Raw genomic sequence first — 24,044 nt, 5'->3', positions numbered from 1 at the left:
GCTTCTGCTCACCACCGTATCCGCAACAGCCTTCCCTCCCTTCAGACAAAAAGCCCACCCAACGCTACACAGTGAACCGTCTAGTTTCCTTCCCCAGGCCCTCACACAAGCTGCGCCATGTGGAAGGGGCAATACATGGCCACAGCCAAATACACCAGACCAGCTGGAGTGCCCCCCTTACTGCCTTAGCACCTCCACCCACACCACTTTGGGGGCAACCCACATGGCCAGGAAGCACAGAGGCCTCCCCATGCGTGCGTGTAGCGTGGATACGTGGGCGTGCCCACCACACCTGCCTCCCAAGCTCCTGCTCGGGCTACAGGGACACGCCAACGCCAGGAGGGAAACGCGCTCTACCCGCGTCCCCGCCCCAGCGCCGCTGACTCTGCTTCGCCACCCGTCAGGAGCCGCCCCACCCCCTCTCTGGACGGAGCAACGGCCCAACGGCTCCGCGGCGCGCTCCGCCCCTGCGCGCGCCGGGGCAGGGCGGCAAGGCGCGGCGCACGCGGCGGTTGGGGCGGGCTCCTCGCCCGCACGTGGGGCTCGCGCCGAGGCACGCGGCCACCCGCTCGGCGCGCGCGCGCGCGGGCTCGCCCACCCTCCCCGCTCGCCTCCGCTTCCACAGCCCAGGCGGGGCTGCGCCGCGCGTGCGCGGTGCCGCGTCCTCCCGGCGTGCTCGGCGAGAGTGTCATGGCGGCTCCCTGCGGCCGGTTCCTGCACATGGGTTGAGGGGACGCCGGCAGCGCGCGTGGGTGCGGGAGCCGCGAGCGGGGTCGAGGCGGCGCGGCGCGACCATGCTGGCCCTCGAGCGCTCCCTGCTGAGGGGCTTCCTCAGCCCCGCCGAGGCCCTGGCGTGGAAGCAGAGCGAAGTCGCGGCGGCAGGTGAGGGGCGGGCCCGGTCGCTGGTCGTTTTTTTTTTTTTTTTGGGGGGGGGGGGGGGGCACGGGCCCCTGGCCGTTGTGCGCGGCTGTTGGGGCCGTTGGGGCGGGCTGCCAGCGCGTCCCCGGCCGCAGCTTGCAGCTCCCTCCGCCCGCTCTGGTGGGGCTTAATTCCCCGTACCGGCGCTCTTTGCCTCTTCCTGGGCTCTGGGGAGGCTCCTGCCGGCGCCCTGGGGGCGGCGGCGGCGGCGGGGCCCCGCCGGGCGGGGCAAGTCGAGGCACTTCTCCGGGCTCCCGGTCCCCAGCAGGCGCCGGCTGCCGGGCGGCCGGGGCAGCGGGTGCTGAGGCGGCGGCAGTCCCGGTTCTCAGTAGGCGAAAGGCTCCGGCGGGCTCGGGGGTGGCCTGCAGTCGCCCCCCGCCCCCACCTCGTCCGTAGGGCCTTGCCGTTGGTGTCCGTTAGTCACGCCGCTTGCTTCGGCTTTCTCCTGAACCGCGGGTGACACGAGCAGTCCGTTGGAGCTCGGCAGTAACAGGAAACTCGGTTTTGTAGTCAAATAGGAGGAGAAAAACACTGGCATGAGTTACCTGTTCAGTGTTTTTATTATAGTTGTAATTACTTAAAGGAACAACAAACAATCATCTCTTGACAGGACTTAATTAGGTCGATACTGACCCAGCTTTCCTGCAGGAGAACACAGCAGTTTTTAAAAATGTGACATTTGTTGCTGCAAAGGCACTTTCATTCTTCAGTCAGTCTAGAAACACAGTTGTGCGTAGGTCATGTGCTGTGATGTTGAAATATTTAAGGGTTGTAGCCTGTTGAAAGACTCCTTTACCTCACCACTTAGTGAATTTTGGAAAAGCACTGTGTAGATCTAATTAGCTCAATTGCCATATGTTAATTATTATTTAGCCTTAATCACTGTACTATCCAGAAATCTTAGGTGACTCAACTGTCATCTGTCATTTTTTTCATCTTTTCACTAAGAGTTGTGTATGTTTTGTTTTAGTAAAGTGTTGCTGTGAGCTTTGGACATGATTGCTATTGAACAAACATATCTTGTGGTAGAGATAGAAAATGTTGATTCTTAGTCATCACTTGAGTGGGCCCTAGTTAGTCACTGATGATCCTGAAACTAAAGGTAAAGACTGTGACCTTTAATTTGTATGGTGTCTTACAAAAATCCAAACATAGAATCAAGGGCAGGTTTTATGAGGTTCCAGACAGTTATGCTGCAGTGTTGTTGGAAAAATAAACATCAGTATTCTTTGTCAGTGTCCTCATGGCTAATAATTCTACTCAAATACAACACTGTCTGTCTGAGCAACTGTAATCCAATATAAGGAAGTTATCATTTGGTGAAAGAAAGTCTCTTCAAAGAACAGGTGAGAGAAAGTTGCTCATCTCTCTGCTCTGTGAGTATGATGTCGGCAGGACTTCAGAAGTGTTACTTTTCTTTTGCATGTGCCCTTCCAGGTTCAGCTTAGTCTTTTTAATTCATTTAGCACAAACAATTTCTCACATCATTTGTTTGCTCTTTCTCACAAAGAACATAAATTATTGGTAATTAGCCTGGTGCAGGAAGATGAGAATGAATGTCTTTCTATCATCCATTCTTACCAAGTCATCCATCACTGCTACTGAAGCTGTTTCTGCACTTACTTTTCAGATCGTGTGAGTTCTAGATTACTTGCTCTAGCTGGAAGAGCTTGGGGTTGGTATTTAGTTAGCTTCCTTGCACAGCTGCAGCTTGTGTGGATGTACACCTGTGCTAGTGTTAAATTGGCTAGCTTGGGTACCAAGATTTGTATAGCTATGGCAACAGTGAATGCATGAGAGCTGCGGTACTCAACTGGAATCACAAATTAATCTTGAGGCATCTGTCCTATGCAGACTTCTGTATTTCCTCAGTGACACCATTACCAGCATTCATATTAGCTAGTTTAAAACTAGTTAGTAGCTGAAGCAACAGCTTTGACTGCAGTCAAATCTGATAGAGGTGCTCAAGAATAGAAGGTTTTAACACTTCAAAGTTGTTCTGATAGACAGCTGCTTGTTTGATTGCACTGTGGTATATTTGAGAAAAGAATGGAAGGTACCTTCTGTGAACAGAAGATTTGGCCTAGTCAAGAATATTTGGTTGTTTTGAAATTCCTTAGGAATTGAATATATGTCATTTAATGAATTCTCTACCTGCTTTTTCTAAGACAAATAGAACGTAGATTTGACAGATATAGCAAGTGCTCCTAAGAATCTGACCTCATATGTAGACTTCTCATGGAGATAGTAAATTTATGTTGGGGAAATAGTCTTTCCTTTAACTGCTGAGAATATTCACAGAGAACGGGCAATGTGATTTTACCTGTATAAAAAACCTCTGTAGTCTATGCAGTTTTATGTGGGATTTTATTCACTGAACTTTGACAACTATTGAACTGTTTTTTTTGTCACAGCTCTCTTGTTCTCCTAAAAGGGTTCTGTAGTCTGTGAAATTATTGTCTTATATGTAGGATTTTACTATAAGACACTAACTTAAAATGTTTTTGTGGAGGAAAAAAAACTTCTCTTCTGATAATTGAAGTTGTCTTTGTTAACTTTGGCATAGGTGTTTGAAAGGCCATCCATATATTTCCCTTGAAATTCCTGTGCAATTTTTTAATGCTTTGTATTCGTAGAACAGTTTGTATTTCAATACAGCATTAAGACCAGCTCTGTTAAATTCCTTTTGAATAAGGTGACTCCTGCTACTGCTATTCTTTGGCTTAAATACCGCTGCACTTTTTGCAAGATAAATTAAAATTTCTTTTTTTTCAAAGAGGAGATGTATATGCTTTGATTTGAATAGCTCTTCTAAGATAAAGTTGTTTCAAATTTGACGCTTTATTTATTTATTTATTTATTTATTTTACAGAAAGTGGACTGTTGTTGCAGTTGATTTTCGATGGGAAATACGAGGCAATATTTTCAAATTCAACCATCCAGAATATTTTCAATGCACCATCTATGACAGAGGAGAACGTTGACAGCTACTTGGAGAAACAGATACTAGCATACCTGGACTGTCCTGCAGAGGCCGATAACATGGAAAGGTGGAAATAATTGCCTATTATATGCAAAGTCAATAGAGGTCGTGTTTGATTTTACGAAGGGCATTTTTTTCGTTTAGAAATACGTGGTCTCCGAAAACTCTTGAGTGAGAGAAAATTTGAAAATTAATTTCCTATGATATGCGAGTTCCTCCTCTTCCCCTTCCCCCCTCCCCCAACATTCCTGCTGGAGCATCAATTGTTTCCTTCACTAGATAGTATTTTGATATGAAAGCTTGCTGAAAACTTTAGCTTTATTTACAGTGGTACCTCTGATGCTGCTGGTATAAAGAAGCCATCTTGCCATGCATCTTCCAGCCACTTACTAACACGTTTATCTCTGAAGCATTGCATTACATACATGTGAATACTTGAAGTACAATGGAATGTTACTGTCAAAGCAATGTTTATTCATATTTTTCAGGCTGATTTGTAGTACAATTTTTTTAATCTTATTGTAAAATGAGTTAGGTATTACTCATGGGTGGTGTCCATGGATTAACTATTTTGTTCACAAAACTTCCTTTGCAATAGATTCACTCTAGCTTAATTTTTTTGCCTATTCTAATCTTGCTGTTAATGAGACTGACTTTAGTGTATACAATTTGCTAAGTAAATAAATAGACTAAAATCTTTCACACTAGGAGTTGTGGAAGTAGAAAACGTGTGTGTGTTTGTATGTATATATGTATGTGTGTATATGTACACAGATATACATATATGTATGTATATATATATATAAAATTATGTGTGTGTGTATGTATGTATATGCAGAATGATGTGCTTCTGTTTTCTGAATTGGAATGTTCAGAGATTGTTCCCAGGGATTTTGTGTCTCTCTTTTGTTGTTGTGCTGCTGCTGTTGTATACTAGCTGGAGTTTATATAGTGACATGATTTTGAGAAAAAAATTCAATATTGTTAACTTCTGTGTTCTTGGAATAGTTTGTTCTGAATGATGCAGCAAATAAAGGTCTGTTGGAACTTGAAACAGACTGAAAACTATTAACCCAATCCTGATCTTAATCATTGATCAAAATACATGCTGCTGCACATGAAAGAAATAGCCTTTATAAACTGCTTAGCTTGTTAAAAATGATCATATATCATGCATTCAGTAATATGCTATACTTAATACTTTATAATTTCTTGTCATGGTGATGCATCATCTTCTCTTCCCTCTACGAGTTTTTATCGGTTTATGTCCCATTTAGAGGATGGTGCTCTAGTGCTCAGAAAGCAATCTGTTTCTCAGGTGCTTTGGTCTTACAGCTTTCCTCATTTCTTCTGCAACTCTAGGCAACATTAGAAGCCCTCTGTCCAAAGATATGAAAGCAGAACTACAACAATGAACCTTTCAGAAGCAGAGGTTTATCTGCCCAAGATTACAGGCTAGAGTTTTAGTCAAAATGAGAGCGTATACTTTTCAAAATGTACTAGTGTCTTCCAGAAGGTGTTCTGTTTGTAGCAGTCAAATGAATTTTTCAGGCTCCATTAGTAATATGAGACATTTTGAATGATATTAGCACTGAAAGAAAAATTGTTTGCATCATCTTCTGAATAGAAAATCTTCAATTAAAAGACAGATCACTTCCTGTTTTAGGTAAGCATGGCCTCCAGCACTTATATCTGTAGCATGCTTCTTTGTCTCCAGTGACTTTCTAGATTAGAATATGTTCCACAGTTATTTTTCAAGCTGCAGGCCCTGTGCCCTATGTGACTGCCTTATGGAGGAAATTAATGCAACTTTTTCATATTGTTATGTTGACCTTTCACTGCTTACAGTCAAAATATCTGACCCTTCTCCTCAATCCCCAGTGATCCTAACAAATGCAGTAAATCTCTAAGTTCTAGCTCAGAAAATGCAGTAATATGGTGACTTTCTGTGACTTTCAGTAGACAGGTCCTAGTTCAAATTTTGGCTTTTTTTCCTGAACTGCAAGTCTTAATTCTGGAAATTCAAAAACTCAGTGGGATCTCAATTCAAATAAAAATGAAAAGTTGGATAATGTTAACCTTATTCTTTTAGCACAATATAAAACAACACAAAGTACAGTTTTATAATAGCATTAAAAACTTACGGAGTTCTTTCACTGATGCTACAACTTAAGAAGCTTGAGAGCAAAACAGCTCAATATTTGATTTTTTTTTTTTTTGATAAAATCTGTTACTTTTCCCACTTTCACATCCATGGTTCAGTAAGAAAAGTATTTTAACAGTATTTTAAAATTTGTTGCAACCTTTTCATAATCTTAACTGCTTTTCTCCTTCTATCCCTCAGGCATTTTTCAATACGGTACTTTTAAACTTCCTGGCTTAAAAATAAAGTCTCAAAGTATTCTTCTTAAACCTAAAAAAGATTTTTTTTTTCCTGCTATGGCTACTCAATTCAAAGGTTAACACTTATCTTCTATAGAAAAATATAGTTTGGTAGTATATATGTGTCTATATAGAAGGGAATATCTTTTTGTTTTTCCCTGACTTCCAGTTGAAGGAAATGCATTTTTTGCCTCAGATATAGTTTGATTCTAGAGACTGGAAGGAAAGTGTGTGTGGAACACAAGGAAATAGTGAAATGTTTTAGGAGAATTCTGAAGAGCTTGAACACCTCTTACTGTGTTTGGTTCTAAAACCTAGAGGAACAAGGAAATGAGCAATAACATTGTTTTTTATTGACCATATATTTACCACTCAATATATTAATGAATAACAGACTTTCCAAAACAAGTGCATACGATCAAGTTTATATTTTGATTTCTCAACATGAACACTGAATGATATTTCTGGTATGTCTCTTGGGGCATCTGATAGTCAATAAACTGGTGTGCCATACATATTGAAAACCAAAAGTAAATATGTTCTTTTGTTTTTGCAGCTTGAGCTGATGCATTTTGTTTGGAAAAAGTAACAACTCATTCTCTTCCTCCCTCCCTCCCTCCTCTTTCTCCCTCCCTCCAGAAAGTACAGAAGGGAAATCATAGAAAAATAAAAACATAACCCAATCTTATTTTAAGCATAGACAGGCTATTGAGTATTTTTTTTACTCTTACATTTTATATGTGAATTCTAGCATAACATGCAAATCCATTATTTTTCCAAATATAAATGGTCAGTTTTGCTTTATTTTGAATCTGAGCAAATATATATAGAGCAGTATAAATATTACAGTGGACTATTTATATATTACAGTGGACTATTTATATAAGCGCCTAATTTTGCATTATGAATCACAATCCTGCTGAGCTTAGTGTAAACATTTGAAACTCACAAAAATTGGAAAACCCCATTCAAAAAGAGAAAGAACCAGCAAGATGGGTGGATAGCTAAGGAAATAAAAGAATGGAATAAGACTATGTAGGTCACCAAAATAAGCAGAATACTAGCAGCTGTACTTCTGTTGGTTTTCAGGTAGCACAAAAGAGCAGTTTTAAGGCAACATTAGGGAGGTAAGCATTTACAGAACTGCATTGCTAGTTAGAGGGGTAGTCAGGGAGACAGCATAAAAGAATTTCTTAGGAAAAAAATTAACTGATAGGTGAGGGAGACTAGCCTTGTTGCAGGGATTGCAGTTAGAGATTAATGCTCTGATACAGACTGAGTGATAAGTAAAGCGGAGCTTGTTCATGGATTTGAAAGTGAGAACAAGCAATTGGCGATGACAAATTAGTCTGTGGAAAGACTGAAGTAAAATGATGTCACAGCAATGGGATCTGTTTCAATCATTGCAGAGGCATTCTGCATGGATATGACTGTAGTAAGACTTCAAGCAACTTCATCTGCTGTGTATAGACATCAGAATGTTAAAAATCAGATTTTTAGTATTAGGAAATCATAAAAAAAAATGTAAATGAGCCTTAAAAAGACTGAAGTTCATCTGTCAAATCCCAATACAGAGATGATCAGTTATACCTTATAATATCTTTTCTTTTTGAAATTTTGAAGCATAACTTGTAGGAGAATAATTAGAAATTTTATGCCTGGGTAGTTGCTTTAGGTGTACTATTAATAACTTAGTGTATGGTAATCGTTATAATTGTTGCTTTATGTCTTTGAGTTGTTTAAAAGTTTAATGGTAATATGAGTGGTAATGAATATGCATTCAAACAGTATTTATGGATAGCTAGTTACCATCTGGATAATGGTAACTAGTAAATCTAATCGTTCAACAAGAATTCTATACCACTTCTTTGCTTTCTAACTCTCCTCAAGGATCTATTCATTTTTTTCGGTCAAGTGTTCCCCACTTCTTCTTTCTCATGCTCCTACTTCTTTTGTCACATTCTTGCCCACCAACCACTTGTTTATATGTGGCTTTTCTGTTTCATTTTGCTTGCTTGCTTGTTTTTCAGGAATTGTATAATATTTTATCCCATTTTTTCCCATTCTGGGAAAATCCTGCGGCTCTGAGTCCCTTTACAGAAACAGAACAACTAGGTCTTTTGAATTCAGTTATGCTCTTTAACATACCTGGTTTTATATCAGACCAGCACAATTAAAATGTTAACTTTTTCTATATAGGAGGTATGTTATGTCTGTGATATGCAACTGGGCCTTTGTTGGCACATGACTGATCTACAGCACAATAAGGCTGAAAGTCCTAAAGAAGTCCAAAAACAAATCAGAAATTTTAAGTGTCCTAAAAGTCTGCACCTGTTAAATCTACTATTACATTCTGAGGGATTCTATCCTACCTTCTGCAGACTACAGGGGTTATTTGTTTCTGTAGCTGGCTATATCATTAGTAACATAATGAAGTTAGATGAGCATAGCTTTGTAAATAAGGAAAAGCTTGTCATACTCAGTTTCGGGAAGAAAAACAATTCTCAGAATTTCGCCTTTTAAAAAATAATGCATATTTTAAGTTAAAAGTATGAGTGATTGAGATAACTACTGTCAAAGTATCTGAAGCAAGTCTGAGGTGGTACTTCTGAACTTTTTTAAGGTTAATTTTGTTGCTTAACTATCATGGGGAGTGAAAATAAATGGCTATGCCAAAACAGAAATAAGCATGTTAAATTGGAACATACAGTAATGTAATATTCTCTTTCTGACAATGCTGAGGAAAAGATGCATCGTAGGAAAACATAACACTGCAATAGGCAAATATAGGATAATCTGCCTCCTGTATTAATCTCCTACTGATCTCTGATAATTAGATACAGTCCTAAATTCTGAAAATGTAATTTGTTTCCAAAGTGTTGTAATTAATTATAACCATTCTACATGACTAAATGTATTTCCATACCTTTCAGTTTTCCACATGGCTCTGTGTTCTTGAGTACTAGATTCATTATACCAAGAGTTTGATTTTTAAGACTGAGGGTTTTGAATTAGTATGAGAATTAACCAGATTTTGTAGTCTTAATTAAAAATTTAATCAGTTGTTAATTGCTTTTCTTATCTATATTGCAGGCAGCGACTGGCCTTTCTACTTGGTGTGGGCAGTTTGCAGCTCTTTGTTCAAAGCAATTGGACTGGGCCTCCTGTTCAGTTACAGCCTCAGGACTTTTTACCATCTGCATTGTTACAGAAATTCTGTGAGGTATACTTGAATTTTAATAAGCTGTCTTTTTATAGTCACTGCAATTCACAAAAAAATCGTTTATCCAGAAAAGACAGGTCTGTGAGACAGAGGGTGGGAATGAATTGCCTTTGTCGTTAAGTCCTACTGGCTGCTACTGAAAGTATCATCAGCTATATCAGTTTTTTATACACTTTCCTAAAAGCAGTTACTGTGTTTGCCTTCAGTACTGAAGAGATTTCATGCTGGAAGCATCGGATTTGGATGCAGAAGATATGTTTATTGCATGGTAGCATTTGCTTGAAGGTCATTTGCAGTTGATAAACTTTATTTTATTTTGGGATGTATTCTCAGCTGGATCAAAGAAAGGTACTTAATAAATGGCTTAGAAATTTTCCCTTTCTGGAGAGAGGTAGAAGCTAGGTATTTTGCAAGTAGCAGAATATCTGCCAAATAAAAGAGAATAGGATTTGATTGCTCAGCATCCTGTCAGATTCATGGATGATGCCACGTGAATGACATTGCTATTAATATGAAATCACTAAGACAAATAGCACTTCCAAAAAAGGAGGGGAATATAGGAGTTGAAACTGAGGAGCATCAGAATTATTTGCTTTGGCATCGTTTTACACCTATATCTGGTCAACACCATAACTTGCAGTTAGGTTAGTGAGATACATATGTGGTTTCTGGTGGCAGTACTGTGCTTCAAACTGTGTCTGCTGCTCCTGTATCTGTGGTTCATCACAGCTTCTTCAGCATTAATTTTCGCTTGGAATTAAAGCTATAGTAAGATACTGACTGACTACTGCAATATATCAGGAGGGAAGTGAGGCTGGAGGATAACTTCAGTTACTTTTTCTTCTATGCTTAAGTGGGAACATGATAAAAATGTAATGCTTTTGAAGATAAGTTCTTCTGTCTTTTCTAAAGACATTTGGGGTATAAAACATTTCTAAAAATTTGGGGTATAAGTAAATACAGATCAGATGGGCCATTTAGAAATGCAATTTTCCAATTGTTAAAAGCTAGTTTGAAAAATTCCACTTTCCTCCTTTTTTATTCAGACAGCCTCCTAAATATTGCCAAATATTGGAAAGGTATTTTTCTTCTTCCTTTTAGAAGGCATGAATCTTCTTGTCATTCTCAAAAAAGATGAGCGTTTTTTGTAGCTTCCATTCAGTAACATGCGACTAATCTGCTTATGCCTTTGTCACCTATAAATGCTACTTTGTTAGCTGTTATTTAACATAGAGGATTTTTTGACAACTGAAACCAGACATTAGTTACTATTAATACAAAGTGATAACTGAGAATATTGTTAAATATAGACTGTAGGAATTGGAAGTAGTGATAAATATGCAAGTTTGCTACATTGTTTAATATATAAATGGCAAGTTGAAAAATTTAACTAGTCTTTAAATACTTACCCAGAGCACGAAACACCTTCTCATATAAAACTGAATTTACCTCTGATGAATCTCCAGCTATTAATGTTTTTTGTGGGTTTTTTTGTTTGGTTTTTTTTGGTTAGGTTTAACTGAAAATTCAGTGTTAGTAGAGTGAGTGACATACTGGTTTACCTCTACTAGTTCATTTATACTTCACTATTCTCTGCTAATGCTAAACGTACACATGACTTGCTTTGAATTTAGAATTTCATTAGGAATCAGGTATAGACCACGAGCAATGTAAATTCTATAAACTGTGGAATGAGGGGAGGTTTGGCAAGTATATGATAAGTTTCTCATAAAACTCGTGGATCTGTGTTGCGTTATTGTGGCATGCTTTTACAGGAATGCCATAACTCATTAAATCCTGCACTAGTTTCATTTGCAAGTATGTATTTCTAAAAAACTTGAATTCAGGTACAATACATTTTTTTAAAAATAGAAGTTTATTAATTTGGTGTATTTTCTAGAGCTGGTATGATGTGATAGGCTTATATTTTGCTTAATTTTTGATGTTAGAAGTTCAAGTCTAGTCTCCTAATGACTTAATGAGAAACAGCTCTGGAAGCCAAGTGTACTAAATTTTTGAGAAAGAAAAATGAGTTAGCAGAAATTTTAAAGCATGCTGTTTCTGAGGGGAAAACATTTTCCGTTTGCCTTTATAAATAAGCAAGACAAACTTGTTCCATTCTCCTGACTTTTGTGGGTGCTATTTACTGAAAAAGGCTAATACTTTATGTTAGTGTTAATGCACAGGCTGCCTTTTAAAGCTGTTACTGCAGTCCAAAATGATAGTCATAGAATTGCTTTTGTAGGCAGAGTTTCTAGACTAGTAAAACTCAACGTTCATAACTTGTATCAACCATCCTGTTTATTGTACATCTTGATGGAAGAATGAGATACTAATTGCCTGTTGAATGAGAAAATACACATGTCCTTTAGTTTCTCTTATGGCTGTGAATTTAATGCATTGATGGGTGTTTGCTTACACAGAGATAGTATTTCAAAAAATAAATTGGCAAGAGAAGATAAAGAAAAACAGACTTGGGCATACTTGACTTCTTAGAAGTGCTGCATCAGAGTTTTAGATTTCTTCAAAATATAGCTGTTTATACATTCAGCCGAAAGAAGTTTGGCATTATATGAAGATAGCAATAATATATATAAGTTAATGTTTTTTTTTCCCAAGCTTACTAAACAGTTATGTGATGAAATATAATATCCAGTTCTCTTTTTTATTAAACATCTTAATTCAAAAGCTTTCATATGTTTTAAATTATCTTTATGTATATTCTTTTCTTTCCAAGGGTTCTTAGTATAAGCACTACATAAAAATGAATGTGTCGATAAATGATCATTTTTACACTTCCATTAATCTGGTTTTTCTCTCTTGCATGCTCAGACACTAAGAAAAGTTGGGTTGAAAATACAGCTCTATTTTTCTCCATCTCAGCTATAATATGCTATGTTCTGTCATGAAGACTAGTACGATTCCTTTTTTAAATAGGTCTTCCATTTTTCAGGTTTTCAGACTAAAATGGGCTTCTTCCCGTGTCAAGGTTAGAAATTACAACTTCACGAAGCACATTTCTCTTAGCCTGCTCTAAATAATACTATTAACCTTCAGCCTTCCAAGTCTTGCATCTCATTCATTTCAGGAATATTTTTCAAAAATGCTGTTATTATTTTCAGAACTCTTTATTGTATGTGTCTTAACTTTATGACTTTTCAGGCTATATAACATCTGCTACTTCTGTCCTTCCCAAAGTTTCAACTCTGGGTCAGTGGTAGAAGTTCGTTTCTGCTCCCAGACAACAGAATGCATCATTAATTTTACTTTCTTATGGATGCATTAAGACTGCATGAGACTATAATTAATTTCAGTGAAAGAATAAGCCATGAAATAGTCTACTTTAGATGAGTTGCTGGGAGGGGCCCCTTGGATGTCTTCCATTAACAATATTCATGAGTATGTGTACATTATTTCCCATCCACGAGATTGATTCCAGCCTTATCTTTAGGTTATGATTAAATTCACGTACTCCATTAGGATTTTTAAATGTTTTGCAGAACTGGATTATGCTTTTCTCTTTATGAGTCCATGTACAAGAACAGCTCTGTAATTTCTAAACAGAAAAGCAGTTAGCATTTTAGTTATTAGATGTCTTTTTATTTTTTTAATAATGTCAGAATTTACTATACATGTTCTGACTGATACTGCCCTGAGTTTTAGATGGTAAATGACTTGTGTTAAAGCAAGGTTTTAAAAAAATACTGAGTTTAATTTAAAATGTAAAGTCAATGCCAGCTTTGAACTTGCTAGGATTAGGTCAATACATTTGTGATGAGCTAAGTGCTTATAATAAATGGAATATAATAATAGGCTTTCTGTGTATTAAAGAACTGTCACTATCTCTCTGCACTTAAGGGAATAAAACAAAAGTGTTTAAGTTGAGGAAAGTTTATCCTGCCATAAGTTTCCAAGAAGTTATTGAATATTAACTCAAACCACTGAGTTTAGTATTTTCAGGAGATGAATTAGGCAGAACTATGTAGTAAGATTAACACCAAGGACTGTAAAAATGTTGTGAGGACTGAGTTCTTTTAATTGCTTATCATCTGATTTCATATTCTTCATGGCCAAAGATACTGCTCTTTCTTTAAAAACTAATAAAACAAGTATGATATATTTGGTAACAACTAGAAGCTCCATCTGGAAGAAAATCCCAATGTGTTAATTGATAATACATATGTATTATCAATATGTAAATAATTCCTAGAAATTCTCCAAATACGTGTATTAGCAACTCCTACTGGTCTTTTTTTAATTTTCTGTTTGGTTCCAGCTCATGAGATCTAGAACACATTTGAATAATTCCTTTCATATTTGTTTTTATTGCTGCTTCTTTTATGTGCAGTTTCATTCTTTTACTGAAAGAGACTGATGTATTACCAATCTTCCATAGATATAATAGCCCTGTTCATAATTCATATGAAAAATCAAGTGTACTATGGAGCACTACTGTCCTAAATCCAACATGATTCCTTGGTCTTGTTAACTCAAACCTTTGAAAATGGCTTCTCTTCTTTCCCCAGATCCGTAGGCTTGGCTTTTTACAGAATCACAGAATTGGTAAGGTTGGAAGGGACCTCCGGAGATCATCTAGTCCAACCCCCTGCTCAACCAGGGTCACCTAGAACATGTTAGACAGGGTTGCATCCAGGCAGACCTTGAATATTTCCAGAGAAGGAGACTCCACAACCTCTCTGGGCAACCTGTTTCAGTGCTTTCGTTAGCATAAACTGGCCAGCAAGAAGAAAGAGTTGAATCTTAGGCTGACTGATGTCCTCTTTGGATACTAGTGACCAGCAAGATGAAGCATCTGAAGGTTCTTCAAATTTCTCCTTGTGGAGTGCGTAAGGGTGAATGATAGACCCTAAATGTGGAGGCAGAGTCTTGTAAGCAGGGCCAGTCTGCTAATTCTCAATTCCCTTTCTATACTTAAATAAGAGAGAGGACATCCTTAGTGAGGACTCTTGAAAACTACTCTCTTGAAAATAGAGTAGGGGTAGGCCTCATAGGGAACATGACAAGTGCATTCGTAGCTAAACATTTCCACATACTGCACTCTTGAGGCGGGGGGCAGGAGTACTGCTTATGCTAGCTCACCTTGAATACCTATATGGTCTGCAACTCAGCTCTGCGTCACTTACCACTGCTGGTTTGGATCGTGAAACTGAGGATAGTCTCCGCTGTAATCTCATCATTTCCTTTGCAAAAATTTGGAGAGAGAAGCAGTTACAAACAAACTTTTCTGTCCCCAAAATAAGTCTCGAGGGAAGAATCTAGAGCAAAGCACCAAATCACATTACTGGTAACCTGAATACATTTGTCTTCCATTTTTATTTGTGTTACGCCTCCTGGCCATCCTGACTTTTCAGCCTTTGAAGTTTAAAAAGTTTAAATATTCACCTCTTTTATATATACCTGTTCTCTCACTCTAAAGATTTCTTTGGGACAGTAGATTCTGTTGGTAGCGCTCTGCATTGGTACTATAGTCTCATGGCAGAAGTTAGATGGATGAATGCTGGTTTAGGCTTTCTCAGCTTCAAGAGAAGGTGGTTTGTTTCCTTTCGCATTTGCTTCATGGAGAAGAGCATGGATTTGTTAAAATAGAGGATTTTATGGCTGTGAGACTTGTTGCCTTCTTGTCAAGCCTGTGACATGACATCATCTCTCTCCTATAAAGTGTTCCTTACATTAATTAGACTGAGCTTTCCAGTGAATGGCCTTGAAATGTGAATTTGTAACTAACTGATAGTTACAGTGTTTAAATGATTGTAGATTGCTGTGGCATATCAAGCAAGTTGTATAAAATGGTTCTATAACAAAGCTTACAGCTTCCTTGCTATAAGCTTTCCAACTGAGTATGCCCTTTGCATTTTAGTGTGCAACTTCATTTGGCTGTAGAGAGAATCAAAAAAGGAGTAGAGGGAGACAAGTCTAACTTAACCTGAAAATTATATGAAGTGGCATTTATGTGTGTGCCTTTTCTTGAAAACAAATCTTTAGTAGTGCTGAGCCATGTTTTTCTTTGAATCAGAGTGGTTAGAGATGTTCCTTTAAGGATCAGTAGAGGTGGGGGGGGGCAGCTAGTGTATTCCTCACTTGGCAATTTCTTTGAGTATTGTAAATTATTTTCCATGGTAGGATTGAAGTGACTGCAGTGATGTAATGAAAAAATTGCAGTTTGTGTAGATAATTCAAAGTCATAATTCATCTTTGTAGACAATGATTCATTTTAAATGTTAATAAATGGCAAACAAGTAACAAACCTAAGCAAATCAGATAAAGTCTCAAGATTACTGTAAAGAGAAACAGTGGTCATTGAAAAGTGAGCTAGGGGAATAATGTGGCTTAACAGCTGTTGTCTTTGTAACCTTTTGGTAAGCAGTTTCAGAGAATCTAGGAACTACATTAGCAGTTCAGTTTTAAAAAGTTGATTATGGTTCAGATAAGTTCTGTCTTGGTTGCGTAGGCTGGATAAGGCAAGTACCTTCAATGCAAGCTGTTATTTTAACCTTCTCTTTTTTTCCTCCTCCTCTCGCTTCCCATCTCCTGCCCTTTTCATACCAACTGGAAACAAAAGCCCTACTTTTTTTAGTTTGCAAAGGAAACCTGCCATATGAGAATAGGAATAAACTGATGAACTGACATCTGCCGAAGTCTGAAGATAAACTGCTTGAATGCTTTCATTACATTAAAAGGGAGAGAGGAAAAGATATCTCTCTTCTGACAGTTGCCATTGAGAGACAGATTCCCTGGAGAGCTACCTCAACCCCGTTAAGTAAAAGAGTTCTTGCAGGAAAGATCATATGAGACAGCATCCCAAGCAGAGAGGCTTGTATTTATTGGACAAAGGGAAGAATGGCTCTCATATTGCTGAACTGATGCTATTCCAACAGAGAGCTCCTTCTGGAGGAAGAGAAAGATAACACATACTGACTTCACTGCAGGAATATGTAGTGTATTTGAGCACTGTAGGTTTATACAAAAATTAGTTTTTTTGTGATGGCAAGTTGAATGGCATGGATCAAAGCTTATCAAAGCTTTTCTCCTTAGATCATGGGAATGATGATAGTATGGGAATGTATTTAGTGGGGATGAAGTTGACTGGACGTATGCATTTCAGGTAGCGGGAAATCGGGGTCTTTTGGGTCGTGTTGGTATGGCATATCTGGCCAACAAGAGAGAAAGCAGAATTTAGCATGACTTGGTGAAGGGTTGGGACTCTGAGACACCATCATTTTTTAACTTTTTGAGTAGACTTTCTCCGTAAATAAGTGAATAGTTGTCTTTTTTCCTAATTCTGTATTACATGATTTATTTAAACTTCATGTTGCCTATAACTTGTCTTTTTTTCATTCTTCTTTCAGCCAAAAATGCTGCATGCAGCTGTTTTGAAGACACTGCTCCTAGATGGTGAATCGGTCTATACCTTGACTTCTCATCCTATCTTGTTGCTTATAGCTAGGATAATTCTCGTGAAATCAAGACGCAAGCTTGCATCTGTTCAGGTAAAAAAAAAAAAAAAAAAAAAAAAAAAAAAAAAATAGTCACATTTCTTTTCTCCTCTCTCCCATATCTCAATGAGTTAGTCTTCTACCTTCTCTTTCACTTTTATTTTATTTTATTTTATTTTTTATTTTTTCCCGGCTTTGAGGTTACTTACTCTAAGGAACAGTTTCAGGCAGAGATTACAATTAAAGTATCTGTGAGAAAAAGATAAGGTATTTTCTCGCCATCTTCCCTTAAAAGAGAAGAAAGATGCCTTCATCATGTGCAAAAATCAGACAATTTAAAAGAAGGTAACTTTCAGAAGTTGTACAATTTATGACATTATAGGGCATTTTATATATATGTGTGTGTGTGTGTATATGTATGTGTGTGTGTATGTGTATATACACACACACACACACACATATATATATATATATGTATATAAATGTAACTTTTTCACAAGTTTTGGGATATCTCTGAACACTGCTGTATGATTTCTAAGCCATGTATTCTAGATGCCAAGTCCTTTCTTTTGTTTTTATCATCTTCTACCCCTCCTGCAGGCGTTCATGTAGAGACAACCTTGGTGCTCTGCTGTGTTTGTTCATGACAAAGAGGGAGGTATGAGTTTTTGACTTTACCTCCTTTGTGAACTAGCAGAAGGCTTATTGGTTGACAGACTTTTCAGAACTGGGGGACTCTCTTAACAGCAGCAACTTCTCTTTATTGCATTCCAGTTAAACAGACTTTGGCTGGAGATCAAATGCCACATGGTCCCTCTTTATGCTTGGCTGACAACATCCATTCCCAGCTGGGTCTTTGTATGGGGGTTGAATTCAACTGTGTGGGAGATGTTGGCTGTACTGCATGTCTGGAAGCCAAGCTCTTCCGTCCTTTTCTCTATTATTCACAGATGAATGCTGTTGAATTCCAGCAATTGGGTCAGTCAGGGAGGCAGAAAATGTACATACAGAGAAGTCTCTTGCTACCTCCCCTCAGACTGACATTACTGGGGCCACCTTCTGCCCAGTGGAGGTTCAGTTCCATATGGCTATATCAAGTTTTGGTAGTAGTTCAAAGATAGCAACAAAAACTACTTTCATCAACAAGTAAATGTAATGATAAAAGCTTGCTATTCTTTCTCATTTCAACTTGATTCAACGGAAAGTCTCATAATGCCTTTACTCCTTACTTAAGTAAGATAATCTAATAGATTATCTTAAGTAAATCAATTTAGAATATGATAAAATACTCTGAAATCTATCCTCTAAAGCCCTGTTTTATTCACAAATGTTGTTCCATATGGAAGATTAAATACTTGAAAATTATTCAAAAGAAAATTCTTAATTTGAGTCCCAAAAAGCTAACAGTAGTAATAAAACATTATACAGCACTCAGTTGATTTACTTTATAAAAAAATTCTCTTCAAACTTATTATATAATTTTTATAAATATGAAGAAAAAGAACTTTATAAATATGTTCTCTCTGATTCTAAGATTTTTTTGAGTGACAAGCTTCAGGCCCTAGGAAATTGTATCACTGAGCCAGATATTCACCTGCATGGGAAACAAATACTTCATTATATAATGCTGAACTAAAGTCATTTGAAACTTCTTACTTAACTTGCCTTTGGTGATGAAATATTGTGATTTAACCATTTTCACAAAGTTTCTTGTTTGTGTGCCTTTGCTCTGTTCAACTTGATATCAAAAGTCATCTTTCATTGCTTTTTGAAATAGATATTATTATTCTTTTTGATAGCTCCTTTCTAGGGACATTAGAGTCAACTACATCTGATTGGTTTTGATGTTTTTGCTTGCATGCTGTTCTGTCCTTTGAGTGATATAACCTGTATAAAAAGTTTAGAACGTAGCTATATCTCAGCAGAGATCTAACATTTGTTTCATAGAAAATGATTAGAATCGTAACAGAAGTAGCAAAGATAGTAAGTGTTAGAGCCTATGTAGAGTTATGCCCTGCGTTCACAAATGATAATCTTAAGTGTAATTCTATGAAAAGAATATTACATTATCAATTAGGTTTTCCATGCGTATCCATCTGGTGCAACTAAAGAGGGATAAGATGTGCTTTTGTGTACACAGCTTTCTAAAGTCAGATATTTTTGAGGTGTGCTCTCTGTTATGGAAATGGTTACTTAGCCATGTAATGTATTTGCCTATCTCAGATTCTACACGCCAACATTAATGCTTTCTATTATGCTAGTAAGATGTTCTCATGAATAAGTTATTTAAAAGTATAAAAAACTTAATTCAGATTTTGTTTAAATGTGAAAATACTTCCTTTGAAACTAGTTAGCTCTGAGAGAAAGACTTACTGTTGCGAGGGCAGCGATCTTGAAAACATGCAGAAAGAATCATTGCTTGCAGAGTCCAGTGTAATTGCAGATATTCTAAATTTTGAATTTGGTTGTCACTATCCTTCAAAAAAGATAGTTAGAAGATAGGACGGCAGATACTGGTCCAGTTTCAAGTTACGAACATTTGTAATTTCCTGGAGTGAATGGACTGACACTAGACATTGGAGGAACTTTCTGTTCCCTCAGAAAGCCCAACTGTTGGGTTGTTCCTGGAGTTGTCCCTAGGTTGAACTGCTGGTTGCAGTTCAGTAGTGCAAAGATCTAGTACCATCGTGTTCTTCCCTATGTTATGGCTAATTGTATTACAAGTTCCAGTGGTGAGACTTGTGAGAGAGTAAAGTATTCTAGGCTGTTAATAATGAGAAGATAAATTTATGGAGCTTTTATGAACAAAGAAAGTTGTGAAAGCTTCTGTGGGCACTCTATTAATCTGTAAACAATTATTAAACATAGGTAAAAGTATTCAAAATATAAAAAAGGAGAAAGATGCAAAGAAAGAGTTAGGTTCCAGGAACAGAGCTGGCTGCTGAGTCTGGAGCCCATCTGCACTGCAAAAAGGAAGCTCTTGATTCAGTTACATACTTCATAGAGAGACTTTTCCAAGAAGTAGTCCAAGAAGAAAATACACTCCACAAACAAAAAATAAGCTAACGGTTTCTAATAAAATGACCTAAAGATAGTTGTCCATTAATGGATAGATTTCACAAGACTATATCCTTTAAAGCAGAGAAGAAAGGGAGAATGTCACTCATCAGTCCAGGTAAAAGCTCTGACAGAAATTTCTGAGCAAACTGCAGGAACAATTCAAGACATTATTGCCCCTGTATGTGACTTATCATTGCCTCAGAGTAGTCATCTGACCAGATGTATATACAGTGATGTATGCAGGGAAAATTTTGTATAGTGACAGGCTCTGAACTCATTACCACTCAGAAAAGAGATGTTGAGTTATCCTGAACCTGTAGAAGCATCAGCTTAGTATTCAACAGCAATCAAAAAATAAATAGTAGGAATTATTAAAGGAAATTTAAATTATTAAATTTAAATTATTTAATTTAAATTTAGTAATTATTAATTACTAAATTTAAATTATTAAATTATAATTAAAGGAATAAAGACTGAAAGAGTGGCATATAGAAGTCTGTATACATCCATAGTATGTCAACATACTAAGAAGTACTGTGAGCAGTTCTGGTCCTCTTTCACTTGTCAGTCTTTCTGCTATCCCACCTGAAGACATCCAGAAAGATTAAATAGCATAGGAAAAAGTGCGTAGAGGGGCAACACTGGATAATCAGAGATGCAGAACGGCTTCCAAGCAAAGAGTAACTGAGGAGTCTAGGACTCCTCAGTCTGGAAAGATAGCTGAAGAGTGAGATGATGGCTACCTATTAAAATCATGAATGTAACAAGAAAGATGGAAAGTAAAGATCAGCTTTTTTTTTTTTTTCCCCCTTTCTGTTACAAGAATTAGGAGGCAAAAAACCAGAGTAGCAAGTGGCTAATGCAGAACAAATGCACGGGTATTTCTTTTATCTTTAAAAACGCTCTTGGGTGCGCTTTTTTTTAAATAGGTGAGTATCATCTGATACCAGGACTGGCATCAGTATTTGTTATTTGCTTAAAATATCCACACTTTCTTTCAGACTTTGCCTTGGTGGACTCTGAGATGTGTGAATACTCACCAGCAGTTGTTAGAAGAGCGGTCACCTGAGCTATTTACTCTTGCCCAGGCCTGTATAAAAGAAGGTATGTTTCTAATTACTCAATTTGTGAGCCTAGAGCACCAGCTGTTAGATATTTTGAAGGGAGGGAGTTCTTAGGCACAACTCTTGCAACATGAAGCTTATCAGGTCCTTATGTAACTATAGAACAGAAAAGGAATTCATTTAAATTGAGATGGATTTGTGTGGCACATGCTATTTTTGAGACTGCAAGATGAAGCCAGGAATATCTGATTGCAGGCAAAGATTCCCCCTGCCGTGCATATCACAGTTAACTTATCACAAGCTAACCTGAAGGCATTTTGTGCAGTTTTCATTTCTCGTTTTACTGATCTAATTTGGGTTTGAAAGGTGAATTTCCCTGTTTGTCTACATCTGTATGAGGGAAATTAACTTTTTTTTTCCTATTTTGTTTACCTCCACCTAAATTTTGAGATTTCTTACCTCTCTGAGTTATACGTTGAGAAAATAGCATTGAATTAAGAAAGAAATATTGACGGCCATGAACATTCAATGTAGAACATTAAAATGTCTAATGTAATTGCATTGTTTGGGATTTTTCTTTTAAGAGGAACAAACCTTATTTCTATAGACTGATCTATATCGTTTGCTATGGCAACCAATAAAGCTGAAAAGCAACTTTTATACACATTGTTGCCTCATTGGTTCATTTATAAAATTAAATAAAGAAGCTTCAGCTAATAAGCATGACGTTTCCAGCTAAGTACTCCTAAGAAATTTTCTTTTGCATTTAGAAATGAATTATCATGATCCGTCTTCTTCAGCAGAAGAAGACGGATCATCTCAAATATCAAAGTTTTGAGTCACCCACTGCACCGCAATGAAGGATCTTTTTTGATCTGAACTGTCTTACAGGTTGAAGCCATGCAAATGATTTCCAAAACAGGAAGTGTTTTTTTGGTCCTTGAAACTTCCAAAGAGGTGTTAAAGACACTCTTAGTGCAGTAATGAAGCTTTGGAGAGGATTTCATTGGATCCCTTCCAGTGAAAAAGCAACTGATTTAGTGCTATTTCTGGATGCTATAAGAACTGGCTATGGAAGAGTTTTTTGTTGTAATTGATTAACCTGTGATTTTGTATTCTTTATACTTTGTTAGAAAATTTTGAATGAGTTTATGGAATTATCTTATGTTGGTATGGGACTCTAAGATGGAATTCTGTTTACATTCTTTAACTTCAAAATTTGTAGCTCTTAGAATAGTGGGAGTATTGCTGCTTTATTGCACATATTAAAAAATAGCTGACAGATATTATTTAAGCACATCATGTTAAATTAATAGGCATGTTAATTTTTAGGCCTGGGGCTGGGGGTTGGAATTTAACTCGTGCAAAGAATGAAATATAAAGTTCATTTAAATTTCCAAAATAAATTGCAGCAAATTGACTTAAAAATAGTTTTCATGTCAATCCAATGGGATGAATTTAACAAATTTAACCAATTTAACTGCTTGCATTTAAAAATAGAAATTCCTTAAAATGGGACTTTCAAAGTATGTTGTAAAAGCTCATCTCTCACCTGCTTCTCAAAGCCATGTCAACAACGGATAGTTGAATAGGTGGTTGACTGGGAGGATTATTTTGCTTTACTCAATGGTTGTGAACGGATTGTATTGGACCGAATTGTTGCTGCTTGCTTTAAATGTAGTAAGACTTGAATATTTGTTTGCTAAGTTGTACAGGGCTTTTAGAGTGCATATTTTCTAAATAGTTTCATAAAAATATCTATGTTGGATGTTGGAGTGTTTCATTCAGATAAGGATGTGGAGGTTTTGGGGTGTTTTTTTTCCATGTTCATTTTGTACAACTTAAAGCTACTGTAAAGTTCATTCTGTAATTTTTGTTGTTCTGGATGTAAGTGTTCCATACTTGCCTGGCATCAAAGATGCTTAGATGCCAGAAGTTTGCAGCAGTATTTGAATACTGTAATGCTTCTTGGATGGTACAGTTTTATAAAGTTAGCTTTGCTGGAGCAATCAGAGCACCTTGAAACATTTTCAAATTCCCTCGAGTAGCAGATAAAATAAAAGCTTTAATAGAGTATTTTGTGAAACAGTTATTTGACTAAAAACCTCAGAAATACCTAAAAATTTGGAACAAAACTGGAAGAGAAATAGCGTTAAAATCCCTTGAAATGGATTACCTCGATGATACTTGGCAGTTAGAAATACAGAAGCAGCCGTGATCTGTACAGGGTGCTGCATATAGACCAATACTAAGTAAGAACGAAGATGCGTGTTTTCAGTGACCTATTTGGAGAATCTTGGCTGTAGTTTGCAGAGAAGATGATACTTAGATCAGTAGTAAGCTTTGTCAGGCAAGTTATGCTAACTCCTTCCTCTAATTGCTTATTTACTTTCTAATTTATTTAAGTCATCTGTAATTTTAAACATATACCTTTACATCCCTTAAGATAATAAACGTCTTAAATTGTCTTTGATTAGGCCTTGAAAAACCTACTGGCTTGCTCAGCATCCTAGGAAGCTTTGTCTTAATTCCTGGAGGACAAGACCTTAAAATTCAGGAGAGATTAGCTTCTCCATTTTTAAGTATACTGGTTTTGAGTGCAGCAGTCAGTGTAGCCACCTGAGCTGGTGTAGGGCAAGAGTAGGGCTCCCTGCTGTTTCTCATTCTCCAGGGCCCCAGGCCAAACATGGCACGGGATGCCACAGGGCGGGCTGTCAGTGCCATCGAGGTGTCCGTACAGCCAAACTGACTCCAGTAACAACAGGAGACTTTCCACCAAAGTCTTTGAAGTATTAAGTCTCAGATGTCTCGACTTGCCAGGCCTCACAATTAGCGTTGTAAGTAAATGGCGCTCAGATGGGAAAGTAGTACGACTACATCTCCGTGCATCACTCCAGAACAAAATTGTGAATACTTTTAAACAAAAAGAAGTTAAACAACTGGAAGGTTTCTAGATTTAT

At 37.5% G+C, this 24,044-nt stretch overlaps 1 protein-coding gene across 1 annotated transcript in view; it reads left to right on the top strand.

Moving 5' to 3' along the window:
- The first annotated feature begins 683 nt into the window (after positions 1–683).
- The window catches only part of TTC27 (tetratricopeptide repeat domain 27), a 139,853-nt gene continuing 116,492 nt past the window's right edge, over positions 684–24,044 (top strand). The window contains exons 1-5 of the mRNA XM_062573626.1: positions 684–882; positions 3,791–3,968; positions 9,377–9,506; positions 16,874–17,014; positions 21,022–21,124. Of these exons, the coding sequence (XP_062429610.1) occupies positions 795–882; positions 3,791–3,968; positions 9,377–9,506; positions 16,874–17,014; positions 21,022–21,124 (640 nt within the window). The 5' untranslated portion in view covers positions 684–794. The remainder of the gene's footprint in view (positions 883–3,790; positions 3,969–9,376; positions 9,507–16,873; positions 17,015–21,021; positions 21,125–24,044) is intronic.

Source organism: Rhea pennata, chromosome 3, assembly GCF_028389875.1.
Source record: "Rhea pennata isolate bPtePen1 chromosome 3, bPtePen1.pri, whole genome shotgun sequence".
Lineage (NCBI taxonomy): Eukaryota > Metazoa > Chordata > Aves > Rheiformes > Rheidae > Rhea > Rhea pennata.
Note: the sequence above shows the minus strand (reverse complement) of the source record. Positions and strands in the feature narration are given on the sequence as shown.